Below are 18,655 nucleotides of genomic sequence, written 5' to 3'. Positions count from 1 at the left end.
TAGGCCCGGCCGCACAGTTGACCTCTTGACCCAACTCCGGAGGACCATCTTCTTCTTGCACGAGGTTGACCACCTGTTAACTGGAACCACAGAAAACAAGCAAAATTTAGGATACAGGGATTACTCCAGGGTATGGTGGTTAAGAGCAAGGTCTCTGGAGCTTTGTGACTTTGAGCAAGTTAGCAAATCTGCCTCCACTTTGCCCACCTATGAAATGGAATCATGGTGGTATCTACCTTATTATCAGTTGTTGGAAGGATTCACTGGGTCCCACGTACAGCGCTTAGGGCAGTGCCTGACCCTGGGAAGCTTCTGTCATTTCTATCATTCTTTTTCTTTTTTTAATGTTTATTTTTGAGAGAGAGAGAGAGAGACAAAATCCCAAGCAGGTTCCAGACTCTGAGCTGTCAGCACAGAGTCCGACGCGGGGCTCGAACCCATGAACCATAAGATCATGACCTGAGCTGAAGTCGGATGCTTAGCCGACTGAGCCACCCAGGCACCCCTCATTCCTACCATTCTGTCTCCTCACCTACAGAGACCTGGAGGAGGGAGGAGGTCATGTTTATGCACCTTTTCTCCTGCTGGGTACATTTTCATGCAGTTCCTGCGCAGGTGGGAGAGACAGGAGTACCTCGGAAAAATCCTCCAAATTAGTAACCACTCTCACTGATGCACCAGGATTTCCCATCTCACTCCTGCTCTCAAATCCCCAAAGCCTAGAAGCTCCCCGTGAGCCCGGTGGGGGGGGGGGTGGCTGGAAGGGAGTCACCTTGTTAATTGTTAACGAGGGTGTTGTCATCCGAGGTTTCCTGGGACTTTTGGGGGTAGCCAGGCTTGAAGGGAGCAGAGGATTCCAGTATCTGGACTTATTAATAAACCTTGCTGATTAGAATCTAGGTGGGCTCCTCTTATTTTTACATATGAGGAAACATCCCTTCACCCAACACATATGTCTGGAGTGTCCCAGCACTTTCCCAGGAACATGGAAGGCACAAGAAGCCAGGAGTACAAGACCTCTAGGGGAACTCCCTACAGATTGTACCAAACCCTACATATACAATGTTTCTTCCTATACATACGTACTGAGGGCACTTTAATTTATACGTTAGGTACGGTAAGACATTAACAACAATAAGTCCTAATAAAATAGAACAGTTATAACAATATGCTGTAAAAAAAGTAATAAAACTCCCCAGGAGTTCCCCCGTCCAGCGGGAGAGGCGGATGTTTTGAAGTAACCGCACAGACACATGGTCAGAGCTGGTGATGAGTGCCCGAAAATAAAAATACAGGGCTCTGTGGCGGTTCTGGCAGGAAGATGTGATTGATGGGGGGACCCGGGGAGGAGGGGTGTCCCAGGAGAAGGAACCATCCGGAGAGGTCAACCAAGGACAGGGGAGGGTGGGGACGTGCATTCCCTGCCAATCGCCAAGGCAGGCGGGGCTGAGGGCCCTCTCGCTGGCTCTGCAGAATGAATGGAAGATTAAGTGAATTAATGGAAGCCTGTGTCCCCAGGCCGAGGATGCTGGATGGAAAATGGGTTGGGGACAAGCCACATAAGGTTTTCTTAAGGAGTTTGGTCTTGAGGAAAGGGGGAGTCAAGAAGGGACCGGCATACTGGAGTGAGCAACCCCAACCCCAGCCATGAAAATGGGATGGTTGTACAGTGTTCCTCTGTCCTGCCCTCCGAGGCACCCAGCCTCCCACAGACAATAGGACTGCTCTTTATTTTAACAGCTAATGAATACATACATTAAAACAAATCCTGTCCGTGGCATTATCTAGGATGCTTTGCTTTTCTAATGATGTAATCAAAGGTGTGTATCATATAAAATATTGGGAAGGTGCCAAAGCGTAAATAATGGTTTGAAACTCTGCCCACTAGAGACACCCTTCATAAACGCTGATGTGTTTCCAAGCATCTACACGTTGGAAATTCTAGTTTTGTATCCGGCTTTTTTCATGTAAATATCATCATGAGACTTTCTCCTGGTCATTCAATATTCGGTAAAACTTAATTTTAAATGATTTTATATTTCATTAAATGAACAAGTCCCTGCAGAGACATTTACATGCTGTACAAGTTTCCAGTTATCACACTGTAATCAAAAATTCTTGTGCTTAAATCATTGTCCTCAGCCCTGACCATTTCCTGAATTTAATCCTTTGAAGTGAACTTGCATGGCCAAAGACTTGACTATTTTATTTTTATGTGTTTTTTAAAAATTGTTTAATGTTTATTTATTTTTGAGAGAAAGACAGAGCACGAGGGAGGAGGGGCAGAGAGAGAAGGAGACACAGAATCCGAAGCAGGCTCCAGGCTCCGAGCCATCAGCACAGAGCCTGATGCAGGGCTTGAACCCATGAACCATGAGATCATGACCTGAGCTGAAGTTGGATGCTTAACTGACTGAGCTACCCAGATGCCCCCATTTTTATGTTTTTTCATTTTTTAAAGTTTATTTACTTTGAGGGAGAGAGAATCCCAAGCAGACTCCATGTGGAGCCCAGCGTGGGGCTCAATCGCACGAACTGTGAGATCATGACTTGAGCCGACAGACACTCAACTGACCCAGCCACCCAGGAGCCCCTGTTTCTTTTTTCCTTTTTAAATCAACGTGGTTGAGGTATAATTTATATACGGCACAATGCATCCTTTTTAAAACATTGAGCTATACCTGACATACAACACTGTGTAAAGTTTAAGGCGTCAAGGGATCGATCTGATACATCTATGTCGCAGTATGATTGCTATAGATAGCATTAGCAACCATCCGTGCGGTGTGTCACAGGGTGACCATTTTTTCTAGGGTTGGGGACAGTTAAAAGCCAATCACTTAGCAAGTGTAATATTTATTGTACAGTTTTGTTGTCTCTAACTACCGTAGTGCGTTTCCAGGTCTTACTTATTTATCAGTTGCACGTTCGTACCGTTCGACAGCACGTACCCCGATTTCTGACCGCCCAGCCCCTGGAAACCACCATTTTACTGGCTGCTCTTAGGAGGTTTGACTTCTTTAGATTCCACATGTAAGATACAGCATTGGTATTTCTCCTTCTCCGTCTGACTTATCTCACTTAGTGTAATGTCCTCCAGATCCATCCATGTTGTGGTAGGATGACGTTTTGTGTCATGGCTGGATAAAAACGCACCCGTTGTCAAGGTAGAATTTGATGGGTTTTGACATGGGTATACGTGTATGATCACCACCAGTTAATTTTTTTTTTTTTTTTTTTTTTTTTTTTACTTTTTAAATCGACTTTATCGGGCTGGGCTATTTTTAGCATCCACACCGACAAATTTCTTTCCAAATAATGACACCAAGTTTCACATGGTCTATCTATTTATTTTATAATGTTTATTTATTTTGAGAGAGAGAGAGGGAGGGAGAGGGAGAGAGAGACAGAGACTGAATAGGGGAGGGGCAGAGAGAGAGAGGGAGACACAGAATCCGAAGCAGGTTCCAGGCTCCAGGCTGTCAGCGCAGAGCTCATGCAGGGCTCAAACTCACGAACCGTGAGATCATGACCTGAGCTGAAATCAAGAGTCAGACACTTAGGGGTGCCTGGGTGGCTCAGTTGGTTTAGCATCTAACTTCGGCTCAGGTCATGATCTCACGGTCGGTGGGTTCGAACCCCACATCCGGCTCTGTGCTGTCAGCTCAGAGCCTGGAGCCTGCTTCGGATTCTGTGTCTCCCTCTCTCTCTGCCCCTCCCCACTCACACTCTGTCTTTCTCTCTCAAAAATAAACATTTTAAAAAAAAGTCAGATACTTAATTTTCTCTTTTATTTATTGCACAAAAAGAAATAGCATCTCGTTTTCTTTTTATTTCTTTAAGAGTAAGGTACAGGATTTTTATGGTTCTTTACTAGTTGTAAGGAGGCTCTTGGAACTACCTGTTCATGTTGGTTGTCTGTCCATTCTGCCAGGGTTTCAGTGCTCTTTTTACTTGTTTCTGCGAGTTCCTCAACCCTTATACATGCCACAGATGTCTTCTCCAAACTCCTTCCTGTCCCCAGTGCTGGAAGGTGTAGATTTATTTACATCGTACCTTTTGATAAATATTCTATTTTAGGTATTTCTAGTTTTCCCATGGCTATGTTCAGGATTCTAGCCATCTGGAGTTTATCGTAGCTTATGTACTTAAGCATCAATTTTAGACCTACAGTTTTAGACATACAGTATGCCTCAAATCATGCACTAGAGGCATTGCTTTTTAAAAGCAAGGATGTCTCCTTCGTTGCTCTTTTATTTTGGAAGTTCTGGAAAAAACAGTAAGACACGATGTGGCATTGAGTAAAAAATATTGAGCAGAAAGGAAATTACTGGATGGGCCTAGAAATCCATATTGTAGAGTTATTGCGGTCACTAAAGAGGTCAGAAACAAGATAGAAAACAAAAGCAATAACCATTTAGAACGTATGAAAATAAGATTTCATTCACAAAACCCACCAGAAGTATGAAATAACTAGGAATGATTTTGTAAGGGATGTGTTAAAAATTATCAGTGTTGAGGGGCGCCTGGGTGGCCAGACTTAGGCTCAGTCATGATGTCACAGTGTGTGGGTTCGAGCCCTGCGTCAGGCTCTGTGCTCACAGCTCGGAGACTGGAGCCTGCTCCAGATTCTGTGTCTCCCCCTGTCTCTGCCCCTTCCCCACTCATGCTCTCTCTCTCTCTCTCTCTCTCTCTCTCTCTCTCAAAAATAAATAAACATTAAAAAAATTAAAAATAATAAAATAAATAAAAATAAAAAATCAGTATTGAGAGAGAGACCCGCACACATACGCAGGTAGGGCTATGCTGTGTTGTGGGGTAAACATACTAAAGATTTCCGTCCATCTCTCCCAAGTGAGGGTTTCGCTTTAATACAGTTCTGGTCACATTTTAATAGACTTTCTGTGTCTTCTGTAGGGATCAATAGGTCAAGTTATTTTGAAAAAAGCCCCAAGTCTGTAAAATACCTGGTTTTTCGGGGAAAAAAACAAAACAAACAAACACAACGAAAGAACAAAACTCACTGTAAAAAAATTTGCAGCGTCCAAAGGAAGAAATCACTTATGGTCCCATCCTTCCTTCTGTGATAACCAGTGGTTAATATTTTGCCATGTAGTTCTGGTCTTTGCCTAGCTACAAATAGATGTCAAACAATCTCAAATAGGTATTTTTGCACTTTAAAAAAAAAATGATAGGATCATTTATTCTCATTATTTCCTCCAGCATAGTTTTTAAGGCCAGCTGAGTGTGCTGTAAGGCTTCCCCAGGAGAGTTCAATGCATACAGTTTCTCTACTGTCCTTTCCTTATGCTAAATCCTCCAAAATGAAATTACTGTGTATACGTAGAAGGACCCTTATTTTAGTTTTTAATTTTTAAGTTTATTCTATTTTGAGAGAGAGAGAGAGAGAGAGCACGCGCGCACGTGCACGAGTAGGGGAAGAGCAGAGAGAGAGAATCCCGAACAGGATCCGAGCTGTCAGCGCAGAGCCTGACGCGGGGCTCCAACTCATGAACCCGCGAGCTCACGACCTGAGCCGAAATCAAGAGCCGGCCGCTCAACCGACTTAGCCACCCAGGCGCCCCCGTAGGGACGTTTCTAAGGCCCTATCTCGTCTATCTTTTTGAAGTTGTCGAAAGAATTTGACAGAATTCCAGGATCCTTTCTGGAAAGGTTGTCTGGCTTTCCAGTCAGGCAGAGATGAAGAGTGTCCATCTTAAAGGCTCAGCATCGTTAGCACGAAGGGAATGGGTTTCACATGGAAGGAAGGAAATGTCAAGGCGTAGACTGCAGGACTGGAAAAATATGTCTGGGGCACCTGAGTGGCTCGGTGACCTGGAGTTTTCAAACACATGGGAGTGTGGTGAAGGCTTGGTCCAAGCCAGTTGGAGGATGGTAGGTTGTTGGGTGGTGAGTCAGGGAGGGTTTGAGTAGAGGCATGACGTTACCCAACTGGGCTGTGCTGCGGCGGAGGGGGAGGGCTGGCCACGGAGGGAGGCTCTGGGCTGGGCATGGCCACCGTCCTCTGGGTCAGCAGCGGTTAGGACTCAGTGGCAGGAATGGCTCTCTACTGAAGGGTCAGGGCAGAGACACATTGGGAACCAGATTCCAGAATCCTTGATTGACCCTGACCCATGGGGGTACAAGAGAGAATCCGAGAGGGGATACCGATGTTAAGAGGGAAGAAGGGCTGGTTTTAGGGGCACCTGGGTGGTTCATTCAGTTAAGCCTCCAACTCTTGATCACGATCTCATGGTTCGTGAGTTCCAGCCTTGCATCAGGCTCTGTGCCGACAGCGGGGAGCCTGCTTGGGATTCTCTCTCTCCCTCTCTCTGCCCCTCTCCTGCTCGTGCACGCATGTGCGTGCTCGCTCGCTCTCAAAATAAATAAATATTTTAAAAAAATATAAAGGAAGACCCGGTTTCAGAGATTCTGAGTTGGAGGCACTGCTCACTTCAGAGACGATGTTGGATCTAAGGCTATCGTGGGATATTGAGGGTGGCTAGGCCTTGGGTCACCACATGCAATATGCAATGCGCAGTTAAATTTGACTTTCAGATAAACAATGAGTAACTTTGTAGTGTAAATACATCCCAGATATCGCATATGGTATACGTATACTAAAAACAATCATCGTTTATCTGAAATTCGAACTAAACTGAGCACCTTGCATTTTTTCTTACGTTTATTTATTTATTTTGAGAGACGGAGAAAGAGAGAGAGCATGAACAGGGGAGGGTCAGAGAGAGAGGGAGACACAGAATCTGAAACAGGCTCCAGGCTCCTAGCTGTCAGCACAGAGCCCGATGCGGGGCTCGAACCCATGAACCGTGAGATCATGACCTGAGCCAAATTCGGACACTGAACCGACTGAGCCACCCAGGCGCCCCCTACCTTGCATTTTTATTTGCTACATCTGGCGGAGGAAGAAATCAAACTAGATGCAAAACTAGCAAGACTGGAATGAAGACTGACCGCCCGTATTTCAGCTCATTCAATCTTGCATTTTGCTTTGTCATAGCCTAAAGTTTGTGGAAGGATTAAAGAAAGAAAAAGGAAAAAGCCCAGCCTACTTGATTTGATTGGCAGTGGTGAGAATCGGCCGGGGCCACGGTTCTCAGACCGCTCCCTTTGGCGGGCGGGAGCTGAGGACACCCCTGTGTGGGACAAGCGCCTGATGCCTGGCTGCGTCTAAGGGCAGAACAAACAGCTACAGTATACATGTGCACCTGTATATGTGCACACACTCAGACACGGAGATTTGCTGTTCTCAGATGCTCATGCTTGCACATGCATTTAGAAAAATGCCCCGGGTGGAAGGAGGCCTGGGGGGCTCAGTCTGTTAAGCATCTGACTCTTGATTTCAGCTCAGGTCATGATCTCACAGTTTGTGGGTTCAAGCCCCACATCGGGCTCTGAGCTGTGTCAAATCTTGCTTGGAATTCCCTTTCCTTCTTTCTCTGCCCCTCTCCTGCTCTCGTGTGCTCTCTCTCTCTCTCTCTCTCTCAAACCAAACTTAAAAAAATTCTTTTTTAATTTCCTTGGAAAGATGCTTTAAAAAAAATGCTAAGGGTGGCCTCCCTCTGGGGACAGGCACCCAGAGATGGGGGCTGGGTGGAGGTAAGACTTTTCATTATCATCCTTTTCTTTAAGTATGTGCATATATTACCCTTTGAAATAAACCTTTAAAACAACTGGAATACACATTCACATAGAAAATGATTTAAGTTGTGGGGCACCTGGGTGGCTCAGTCGGTTAGACGTCTCTTGATCTCAGCTGAAGTTCAAGTTGATTGCGTTTTGCAAGTTCAAGCCCCGCATCGGGCTCTGCACCGTCAGTTTGGGATTCTCTCTCTCCTGCTCTCTCTGCCCCTCCCCCGCTTACACTCTGAATCTCTAAATAAATAAACATAAAAAAAAAAAGAATTAAAAAAATAGGAGAAAGTGATGAGGTTGTGACACAGTTTCCCAGAAGGGCAGAGGAACGTCCGTGCCGGTGGCTCTCATGTACCTTGTTCACTGTTGTGGTCCTTACAATAGTATCTGGCACATGGTAGGCACTAAATCAATATTTGTGAAAGGGGCGAGGGGCTGGTCCAGCCATCGTGTGATCTAAGCACAGAAGTTTAATTTCACACCTGCTAGAAAGAGGCAGTAAGGCAGCCGTGTGCACGGTGTTCAGGGCCACGTCCTTCAGCATGCCCTGCGGTCATTCACGAGACATAGCTGAAGCCTTGGGAGCGAATTTATCACCGACGGAGAGAGGGCAAGGTGCTTTCCCAGCGGGGGTGGGGGCACAGAGGGGCAGGGTGGAAACAGACTGATGGAGGCGGCCAGGGGAACGTGTGCCCTCGCGATCAAGGGAGAAGAGCTTCCGGAAGGACAGATGGCCGACAGCATCCAAATACTCAGCCAAGACAGCCCTGTGGCTTTTCAAAGGACGGGATGTCTGTTAGTAGTTTTTCCGGGGGGTCGGGGGGTGGGAACAAGGTACCTTGTATACAGAACACCCTTCTAGCATTTGGGGACACTGCCTCCCAAGGGCAGGCTTTGGTGGGAAAGTTCTTACCCCATGCCATTTCTTTTAAATTTTATTTTTTGTTAATGTTTATTTATTTTTGAGAGAGAGACAGAGACAGAGTGCAAGTGGGGAGGGGCAGAGAGAGGGAGACACAGAATCCAAAGCAGGATCCAGGCTCCGAACTGTCAGCACAGAGTAGGGCTCGAGCTCACAGACTGAGATCATGACCTGAGCTGAAGTTGGATGCTTAACCGACTGAGCCACCCAGGCGCCCAGTCCCCCTATACCGTTTCCCAGGTTGTCAGCCCTGCTCAGGGCTGAATAGTGACCGCTGCGAGACTTGGTGCCTCTAGGCCCTGACTTGGGTGACTACGGGGCTAAACTGACCCTCTCGTTTTCTACTTTCTTGTCAGAATGCTGTTTCCAAGTACGGCTCTCAGTTCCAAGGCAATGCCCAGCACGACGCCCTGGAGTTCTTGCTCTGGCTTCTGGACCGTGTGCACGAGGACTTGGAAGTCTCCTCCCAAGGGCCCGGGTCCGAGAAGGTTGGCCACTCTTTCTTTTCTTCCTTTTTTTTTTTTTTTTTAATGTTTATTTATTTTTGAGAGAGAGAGACAGAGACAGAGCCTGAGCAGGGGAGGGGCAGAGAGAGGGAGACACAGAATCCGAAGCAGGCTCCAGGCTCTGAGCCATCAGCACAGAGCCCAACGCGAGGCTCGAACTCACGGACCGTGAGATCATGACCTGAACCGAAGTCGGACGCTCGACCGACTGAGCCACCCAGGCGCCCCTCCTTTCATTTTATAGTTCGCAAAATCTCGGGGCGCCTGGTTGGCTCAGTGTCCGACTCTTGGTTTCAGCTCAGGTCATGATCCCAGGGTCATGGGATCGAGCCCCACGTCAGGTTCTGCCCTGCGTGTGGAGCCTGGTTAAGATTCTTTTTCTCTCTCCAACATAAAATTAAAATTATAAAGTTTGAAACATCGCCTTTTTGTCTATATTCTGCGCATTAGTATGGCCGTCTGAGGCCCTGAATACCGTTCGTTATTATTTTGAGAAGATACCGTTTTATGTTTATCACTGCTTCCTGGGTGATGTACCCCATAGAACAGGATTTCTCAACCTTTCTTCTCAAGACAGGATGGATGACTGCACGTGTATACTTAGCATTCCCACATTTTAATGGAACTCCCAACCTTTGGGAGTAAGAAAGCACTAAATTATTTCTAACAGCCACAGTTTATATATATATATGTAGAGAGAGAGAGATTATGTATCTATCTATATCTATATCTATATCTATATCTATATCTATATCTATATCTCTATATCTCACAGTTGATTTATCAGCTGTATTCTCTGTAGGCTTTGCTAAATGAAGATTAATGATAGGTTCTGCTCTAATGGTCTTTTATTTCTCACTTAAGAAAGTCAAAGCAAGAGGGGGCACCTGGGTGGCTCAGTCAGTTAAGCCTCCGACTCTTGATTTCGGCTCAGGTCATGGTCTCATGGTCCGTGAGATCGAGCCCCACACGGGGCTCTACACTGGCAGCACAGAGCCTGCTTGGGATTCTCTCTCTCCCTCTCTCTCTCTCTCTGCCCCTCCTCTCCTCGTGCTTTGTCTCTCTCCTTCTCTCAAAAATAAATAAATAAACATTAGGGGGAAAAAAGTCAAAGCAAGTGAAGTCATTGTACCACAAGTGAGCAAAGTTTTTTTTTTATTTTTAATTTTTAAAAAATGTTTATTTTTGAGAGAGGGAGAGAGAGAGAGAGAGAGAGAGAGATTGAGAGCATGAGTGGGGGAGGGGCAGAGAGAGGGAAACACAGAATCCAAAGCAGCCTCCAGGCTTTGAACTGTCAGCACAGAGCCCAATGCGGGGTTGAAACCCACGAACCGTGAGATCATGACCTGAGCTGAAGTCAGACGTATAACCGACAGAGCCGCTCAGGCGCCCCAACAAAGTTATTTTAACAATGTCCGTGAAGATATATGCTAACTAATTTGGATGTAAATTAAAAAAAATAAAACTAATAATAATGAAAAAAAAAAACCCAATGTCTATGAAGAAGCTGCTGTAATTTACAAAGGTTTCACAAGCTTTGGTAATTAATCAGGCACAGGTTGCTTTGGATGTGTCTGAACACTGATCCAGATGCAATCACAAGAAGAACTTTACTGGTTTTGTTTTAAGTTCCCATGCTTCTCATGAATCAATTAAAAAAAAAAAAACCCTGGAGGTGGGTCTTTCAGGCTGTCCCCTTCCCACCCCTTTGTTGTTTGCTTGGAGCCCATCATAGTAGAGTAATAGTGAAGGAATAGAGGTCACAGTCTTGTAGAATGAAAGTCTAGATGTCTAACACACTCCTGATGGCTATAGTTAATCATCCTGTCTCAAATACTGGAAATTTGCTAAGAGACTAGATCTCAGGGGCTCTCACCGCACACAGAAAGGTAACCAAGGAGACGGATATGTGAACTACTTAGATTATGGCATCGTTTTGCTATGTATGTATATACCAAGGCATCACATTGTATACCTTAACTATGTACTGTTAAAAAAAAATTTTTTTTAATGTTTGTTTATTGCTGAGAGAGAGAGAGAGAGAGAGAGACAGTGCGAGCAGGGGAAGGGACAGAGAGACAGGGAGATATAGAATCTGAAGCAGGCTCTCGGCTGTCAGCACAGAGCCCAACGTGGGGCTCGAACTCATGAACCACGAGATCGTGATCTGAGCTGAAGACAGATGCTTAACCAACTGAGCCACCCAGGCGCCCCATGTTCCTTTCTCTTTTAAGACAATGAGTTGGGGGGCGCCTGGTTGGCGCAGTCGGTTAAGCGTCCGACTTCAGCCAGGTCACGATCTCGCGGTCCGTGGGTTCGAGCCCCGCGTCAGGCTCTGGGCTGATGGCTCGGAGCCTGGAGCCTGTTTCCGATTCTGTGTCTCCCTCTCTCTCTGCCCCTCCCCCGTTCATGCTCTGTCTCTCTCTGTCCCAAAAATAAATAAAAAAACGTTGAAAAAAAAAATTAAAAAAAAAAAAAAAGACAATGAGTTGGAACTTTAAGAAAAGGAGGGCATAACCATAGATGTCTCAAATAAGATTAGACCTATTTTAAGCGGTGTAATGTCATTAAAAGCTAAGAGTTTGTCAGAGCTGGAAAATCCGTCCCTTCTGCTCAGGACAACAGGTTGCCAAATACAGGGAACAAGGGAAGTAGTGGTTGCACAGTGCCCCTCAGATCACGTCTTGGGTGCCTTATATACTGAGTAACTTGGCGTTGATGGAGTGCTGCTAGGATCATTATCTCCATCGCATGTACGAGTAAACCAAGAATCAGAGAGGTTGAGTAACCTTCCCAAAGCAACACAGCTGAAGAAGGGACAGAGTCAGGGTTCAAGTACAAGGGGGTCTGGCTTGAAAGCCTGTGTTCTTATCTTAACAAAAGCCACCCCAGTCACCCCTAAACACATAAAAGAAAGCCAAAACATCACCACCGCAAAACCTAGGAGGACCACACACTCCAAAGTTATGGTGTTTTGGGGGATTGTGTTTCTGGGTTGTGGGATTATGGCTGTTTATTCTTTTATGCACAGTGATTTTCTGTTCATCTTATTAAGACCCTTTTAGTTGCAAGTGACAGGAATTTAACTGGATCCAACTTAAGGAAAGGGCATTTATTGGCTTTATAAATGCCAACGGTATGTTATAAACTTGTGATCCCAGGCTCGTACCAGCTTCAGGTAAGGCTAGATCCAGGGACTCAGATGATGTCACTGGGTCTTTGGCTCTCTATGCCTTGTTGGCTTCATTCTCAGACCAGCTGTGCTCTTGTGATGGCAAGAGGGTCACGTAGTCTTTAGAGATTCAGAAAAACACTCAGGGAAGGATCTGATTGTCCCAGTGAGGTTCACATGTCCATTGCTGGGCAGGTGGCCCGCAGAATGAAATATTCTGATTGGACACGCCTGGGTTGTGAATAATTTGTTCCTGTCGTGCATCTAACTTGATGCCTTTCGTGCTTATTCCACTACTGACACATAAGAGACATTTACCAAACTCCTGAGTGGTTGAATCGGTTACATAGGTGTCAGCCTCTACCGTTTGTAAGGGTGGCTCGGGTTTTATAGTGAATGAAGACTTAGGTTAAGGAAGTTGCCCAAGGTCACCTAACTTTTACTTGGGGGAAATAGAATGGAACCCGAGTCTGTTTCAAAGTGCACTGGATCTCTTTCCTTATCACGGTGTCTCGTGCCTCCTCAGTTCCCCAGCAGAGATGAGAGGACACTACAAGACCGGCTTCCTTCTGGCTGCACAGGGAAGGCGTCTTGTCCTGTGTCCCCCTCGCCACCGCTGCCCCCTCCCTGGCTGTGCCTGGCGGCTCTTCCTACCTGGAAAGTCCAGGGCTAGCTAGACAGCCTCCTAAATTGCCTTTCAGTCTCCCTCTTCTGTCCTTTGATGGTTGGAAAAGGCACTGGGCTTAAGGGCGGAGAAGATCACAGAGAGGTTAAGTAACTTGCCCCAAGCCACACAGCAAGTAGGTAGGAGAGTCAGCGTCCACATCTAGGAAATGTGACCCAGGGTTTGTCAACTTCTGCACTAGGGCCAGATAACTCTTTGCTGTGGGGGCTGCCCTGTGCGATATGCATTTGTAAGCATTCTTCTCCCCACAGGTCGTGACTCACAACCAAAGATGTCTCTAGATATTGCCAAATGTGCCCCGGGGGTGGGGGGTCGGTGGGGTTAAAATCCTGACATTTGCTCTCTCGGAAAATTGGGCTGCCTGTGGAGGCCCGGCTGGGGACGCTTGAAGGTCAGGAGCGAGCTGACACGAAACTTCATTTTCCCTCTTGCAAGAAGAGGGCCAGAGCAATTTTTTTTTTCTTTTTGAGGTTATTTCTGTTTCAAGACCTGTGAAGGCCATAGAAGCTAGGTTTATTTGAAACTGGAATAGAAAACACAGGGACCGCTTTCTTCTCTGTCACCGGAATGATTCTCAAATCCGGCGAAAAGGGCTTATTTTTACCGTCCTGTAGACACTTTCACACAGACCGTCTTTTTGGGAATTCATTATATAGCACGTGCACTCTTGCAGAATTAGGAACGGGATGGGGCAAGGAAAAGGCCCAAGACGGTACCGTTTATTAAGCACCTACTATGCGCCCTGCAGGACACACACATCAGTTTTTCTATTTGAATGGTGGCATAGTGAGGTGAGGTGGATGTGTGACTCTTTTAGATGTGGAATGAGGCTCAGAGAGATGCTCAGGGTTGCTTGGTTAGCAGAGTAGAGCCAGCCTGCTCTGACCTCCAGGTCCACACTTCTGGAACCACTCTGCTGCCTCTCAGCCCAGCCTCGCTCAGGATTTTCTCCTTCCGGACCCCACCCTGGGCGATCCTGCCCACCGCCGTCCCCGGTGAGCCGTGTTAGAGGTTTTTTTTTTTGCAGCTCTCCCAGCAAAGTACCAGAGCAGAGATTGGAATCCAGGCAGCCAGAGCCTGGAGGCTAAATCTTTTTTTTTTGAGAGAGAGAGAGAGAGCACAAGTGGGAGAGGGGCAGAGAGAGGAGGGCAGAGGATCCGAAGCAGGCTCTGTGCTGACAGCAGTGAGCCCGATCTGGAGCTTGGACTCATGAACCTCGAGATCATGTCATGAGCTGAAGTCAGAGGCTCAACCGACTGAGCCACCCAGGCACCCCCTGGAGGCTGATTCTTAATCCTGCTTGTGTGCTGTTCACTGAACTGGGTAGGGTATTGAAAAGGGGAGACATAGAATGGGAAGCAGGCTCCAGGCTCTGAGCTGTCAGCACAGAGCCCGACGCGGGACTCAAACTCACAAACCGCGAGATCATGACCTGAGCCGAGGTTGGACGCTCAACCGACTGAGCCACCCAGGCGCCCCTTGATGGATTTGAAATTAAATTTCAGACCTTGGTATACTTCCCTTCGAACACTTCACACGCGTTCCTTTTTCCTCGGCTTTTTCCTTGGCTCTTCTAAAATGCTGGGCTTAGAGCCTGGGGTGATGGGGCCACAAGCCACGATTCTGCAGCCACCAGAGGCCGTGAGAGGCAGGGCTTCCCCTAGAGCCTCTGCGGGGAGCGTGGCCTTGCTGACGTCTGCTCTGGGGCCTGGGGATGCTGATCTTGGCTGTCTGGCCTCCAGAACTGTGAGAGAATACATTTCTGCTGTTTTCAGCCCGCAGCGTGTGGGAATTTGTTCCTGCAGCCATCAGCAGTAACAAATGAACACATAAGGGGCAGCACGGAGGGGCATGGTAGGATCGACGTGGGGTGAAGGGAGCTTCCACATGATGCCAGGGCACGAAGCCTGGTTTGTCTGGGGCTCGCATGAAGACTGGCTCCCGCGGAGAGGCGGATGGGGCAGTTTAGCAGCCGGAAGATGGGAGATGTGGTGTGGACGCATTGAGTGGTGGCAGAGTGCCCAGCAAAAGGCGCAGGAGGCGTAGACACACGGGTCCCAGCAGGATGGAGAGAAGAACGGGGCAGTCGCTCCAGAGATCGGAGCTGAGTCTGGCTGAGCGTGTGGGAGCTCCCAGGGCTCACGCCCCGGCTCTGCTCATTCAGCACCTTCTGTGCGTGAGGGGGTCTGGGAGGTCTAGAGACTGGCGGAGCAGTAAATTGTGGGGGACTCCCCAGAGGGGTCAGGTCCTGCAGAGTCCTGGCCCAGGGAGGGGTGAAGCGGGCCCAGGAGGAGGCCAGGGCTCACGGGTCTGTGCCTAATCTTGCTTCCTTCCCTCATTTCTTTGCAGCCTCAGCCTGAAGCCAGCAGAACCCCCGAGCACCTCCTGTCCCCATCGGCTCAGCTTCCCCTAGGCCAAAGCTTTGTGCAAAGCCACTTTCAAGCCCAGTATAGGTAAGAATCTAGGTAAGGGTGGGGTGTGCTTAGCATGGATCGCCCAGACTTAGCTGCTGGTAACTGGCCTCCCATCGCCACGCTGCCCCGAGATTGCGAAACAACAGGAACACAAGACAGCCCTTCTCTCTCCCATTGGAAATCCCAGGCAGCCACTCACTCCTTGTTGTCTCTGGCCATTAGGATTTCCTCCTTCCCTTCTTGCTGGCTCCTGGGTCTCCCGTCTCCTCTTGAAGGGGGTTCTAACAGAGTGTGAATGCGGAGGCCAGGGTTTCGCCCGCAGGTGATCACTGAGAGGTTGTTTAGTTTACCAAGTAATTTCAAGTTCGAGATTTCCCATCAGCGTGGAGGATGTAAAATATATATATATATATGTAAAATATATATATATGTAAAAAATATATATATATTTAATTATATATATAATTATATATAATAATATAATAATATAAATATATATAATATAAATAATGTAAAATATATATACATGTAAAATATATATATATGTAAAATATATATATGTAAAATATATATATATATATATAATTATGCAGGCTTTGGCTTCAGAAAACTTCTCCTTGGGCTCTTCTATCTGTGACAGCTGAGAGATTCCTATAAGACAGCGTATTTCCAAGTACTATAATGTTTTCATGAGACATTGATTGCAGTGAGCAGTCTAAAGTGGGGAAGAAACCTCCCTGGGCTTTCTTGGAGGAGGTGTGCCTTTTGATGGGGGCTCCGAAGGCTGAATAGGATCGAATGGGCGGGAGCATATTCAGCAAGAACAGATAATCAGGATGCAGGGGAAACCATCGGTTACAGACAACCTCCTCTTGGTGACACAGTCCTTGGTTGCTTAGCGTACTGGGTACTTAAAAATGCCCCGAAACGAGTCTACGTTTTATTGTTGTGCATGAAGTAAGGCCCGTCTATTTCCCGAGAGACGCTGTGTGTGTACTGGAGGGAACCTAGATTTCATGGCTAGCCATGAAAGCTACGTGCAGGGTGTCTGCCTTATTTATCTTCAGGTGCCCAGAGCAGAGGCTGCTTGAAACAAAAATGGGACAGGAAAAGAAGAAGAGAGGAGGAGAAAAGAACAGCTAGGAGGGAAAGGGGAGCCTAAGGCCAGGGTCGGTTAGACTGCGGGGAAGGGACACCAGGTACCCTCCGTTGGTGTCTTTGCACAACCAATTTACTTATTTCTTGGCTCATAGCATTCTCTCTTCCCTCTTCCTCTCTTGTGCACGCATGCTCTCTTTCTTCCCTTCTTTCAGGTATCTGAGAGTTGGCTGTGGTGCATGGTCCACCGGTTACAGCCAGGAGCATCACTCCTTGGCCACGAGAGAGAAATTCCAACCAAAGACCCCACATGCTCTCTAGCTATTCGATTCTAGAGATGCCCGAGATATTTACTGTTTAACCTGCTACGAGCCCCTTCCTTCTCGGTGCCAGAGTCCGGCTGTGAACCAGGCACAGCCCCTGTTCTCAAGGAGCTCACGTTCTGCTGGGGGAGGTGTTGGGTAACGCTCACACACGTCACAGCAGCTCTTTGAGGTAGTGATAATTGAAATGATAAGACACAGCTTGGGATGTGGGGGGTGGGAGGTGGCCAGCTTTAGATAAGGTGATCAGAAAGGTCTGGGAAGGCTTCTCAATAGAGGGGACATTTGAGCTGAGAACCTAGAGACAGTGAATCAGCTATTCGCATCTCTGAGGACAAGGTCATGCAGGCAGAGGAAAATGCAGAGGCAAAGGGCCTGGGGTTGGAATGATGTTGGCACATCGAGGGACGGAAAGGCCAAGGGAGCAGCCAGGTGGGGAGGGGTGGGAGGTGAGGCTGGAGAGGTGGACGGGGGACGTGTCTAAGGTGTCCTGTCCAAGTGTGGGCTTCCGTCTGAAGGGCACAGGAAGCCACTGCAACATTTGAAGCGGGGTGTGGCTGAGGGACTATGGTGGGAGAGTGATGGTGCATGAGACCTCCCGGGGAGGGGTGTAGCAGGGAAGATGGAGAGGAGTGCATGGGCTGGAATGTGTTCTGGATGTAGACTCAACAGGTATCGTTCATGACTCTAAGAGTGCAAGGGGAGGGCCTGAGAGAAAGGGAGGAATCTAGGGTGCCTCCTGGGATTTTATGGGGCGTTATCACTGGCAGGTGCTTTGAGATGCGTGTTACAGGTATGAAAGGAAAAAAGTCTTGTTTTCTTTACACCCCTCTCTCCTCCTACCCCGCCTACAGACCCTCTGGCACCAGGCGCGTGGGCGTTTTCCCCACACCAGGCAAGAGTCCCCCCCCCACACCCCCCGCCCCAAGTCCCGAGCTGTCACCTGTGCTTCTGACTGGCCGGCTACAGACCAGAGGTCCCCAGGGCCCCCTCCTCACGTTCGGTCACTTGCTAGAGCTGCTCACAGAACTCAGGCAAACAGTTAACTCACTAGATCAGCAACTCATTGTAAAAGGATACAACTCTGAACAGCCAGACGGAAAAGATGCTTCCGGCAAGGTGTGTGGCAGCCGGTGCAGGGTTTCCCTGCCCTCTCCGGGTGCCCCGTTGCCCCAGGACCCCCACGTGTTCACCAGTCTGGAAGCTCTCCAGACCTCTCCTGGGAGCGTTTTTTTCTGTAGGTCTCCTTACCTTGGTGTGATTGATTACACCATTGATCCCTAGTGATTCATTCAACCTCTGGTCCTCCTTTCCTCCCTTGGAAGTGGAGGGGCGGGACTGAAACTTCCAACCCCCTCCCCCCGCCCCCAACTGTTTCCCCTGGCCACCGGCCCTCATCCTCAGGTGTCTGAGGCTATCCCCGAGTCCCCTCATTAATAGAACTCAGGTGTGGTTGAAAGGTGGCCCTTTTGTCCTTCTGGCTCCCATCTTTTAGGTAATTCCAAGAGTTTTAGGAGCCCTGTGCCAGGAACTAGAACCAAAACCAAATATGTAGTTTCTTATTATAAATCACGTGATCACACGGTCTGTGATCCGCGTGGGCTGAGTCAGGGCATGATTCCTGAGCAACTGACTTTAAGCCGATCAGATATATTCAAGACCGCAAGTGCTCTCTGGGTAGATTACTGTAGGATGAAGAGTAACAAGTGAGGTGTTTAAGCTAAAAAGAAAAAAAAAAGGGGGGGACCAGTGACAGCTGAAAATACCTGCTTTGTGCCTGATAGTCTGTAGTAAAGAAAAAAATACAGTTAGGGATGTCCGTCTGGGCGAGGGCTTTTGAGCTCTGGGAAGCGATTTTCTAGAGTGGCCAGTGCATACC

The 18,655-nt window shown here is 47.7% G+C and overlaps 1 protein-coding gene across 4 annotated transcripts in view; it reads left to right on the top strand.

Annotated features, from left to right (window-relative positions):
- USP43 (ubiquitin specific peptidase 43) overlaps window positions 1-18,655 on the top strand; it is a 62,605-nt gene that overhangs the window by 2,391 nt on the left and 41,559 nt on the right. For all 4 annotated transcript variants that reach the window (XM_053892740.1, XM_053892739.1, XM_053892738.1 and 1 more), the window contains exons 2-3: window positions 8,935-9,066; window positions 15,291-15,394. In XM_053892740.1, the coding sequence (XP_053748715.1) occupies window positions 8,935-9,066; window positions 15,291-15,394 (236 nt within the window). The remainder of the gene's footprint in view (window positions 1-8,934; window positions 9,067-15,290; window positions 15,395-18,655) is intronic.

This window comes from Panthera pardus, unplaced genomic scaffold (assembly GCF_024362965.1).
Source record: "Panthera pardus isolate Hobbes unplaced genomic scaffold, ASM2436296v1 HiC_scaffold_3, whole genome shotgun sequence".
Classification (NCBI taxonomy): domain Eukaryota; kingdom Metazoa; phylum Chordata; class Mammalia; order Carnivora; family Felidae; genus Panthera; species Panthera pardus.
The sequence above is the reverse complement of the archived record's forward strand: the minus strand, read 5'-3'. Positions and strand labels throughout refer to the sequence as shown.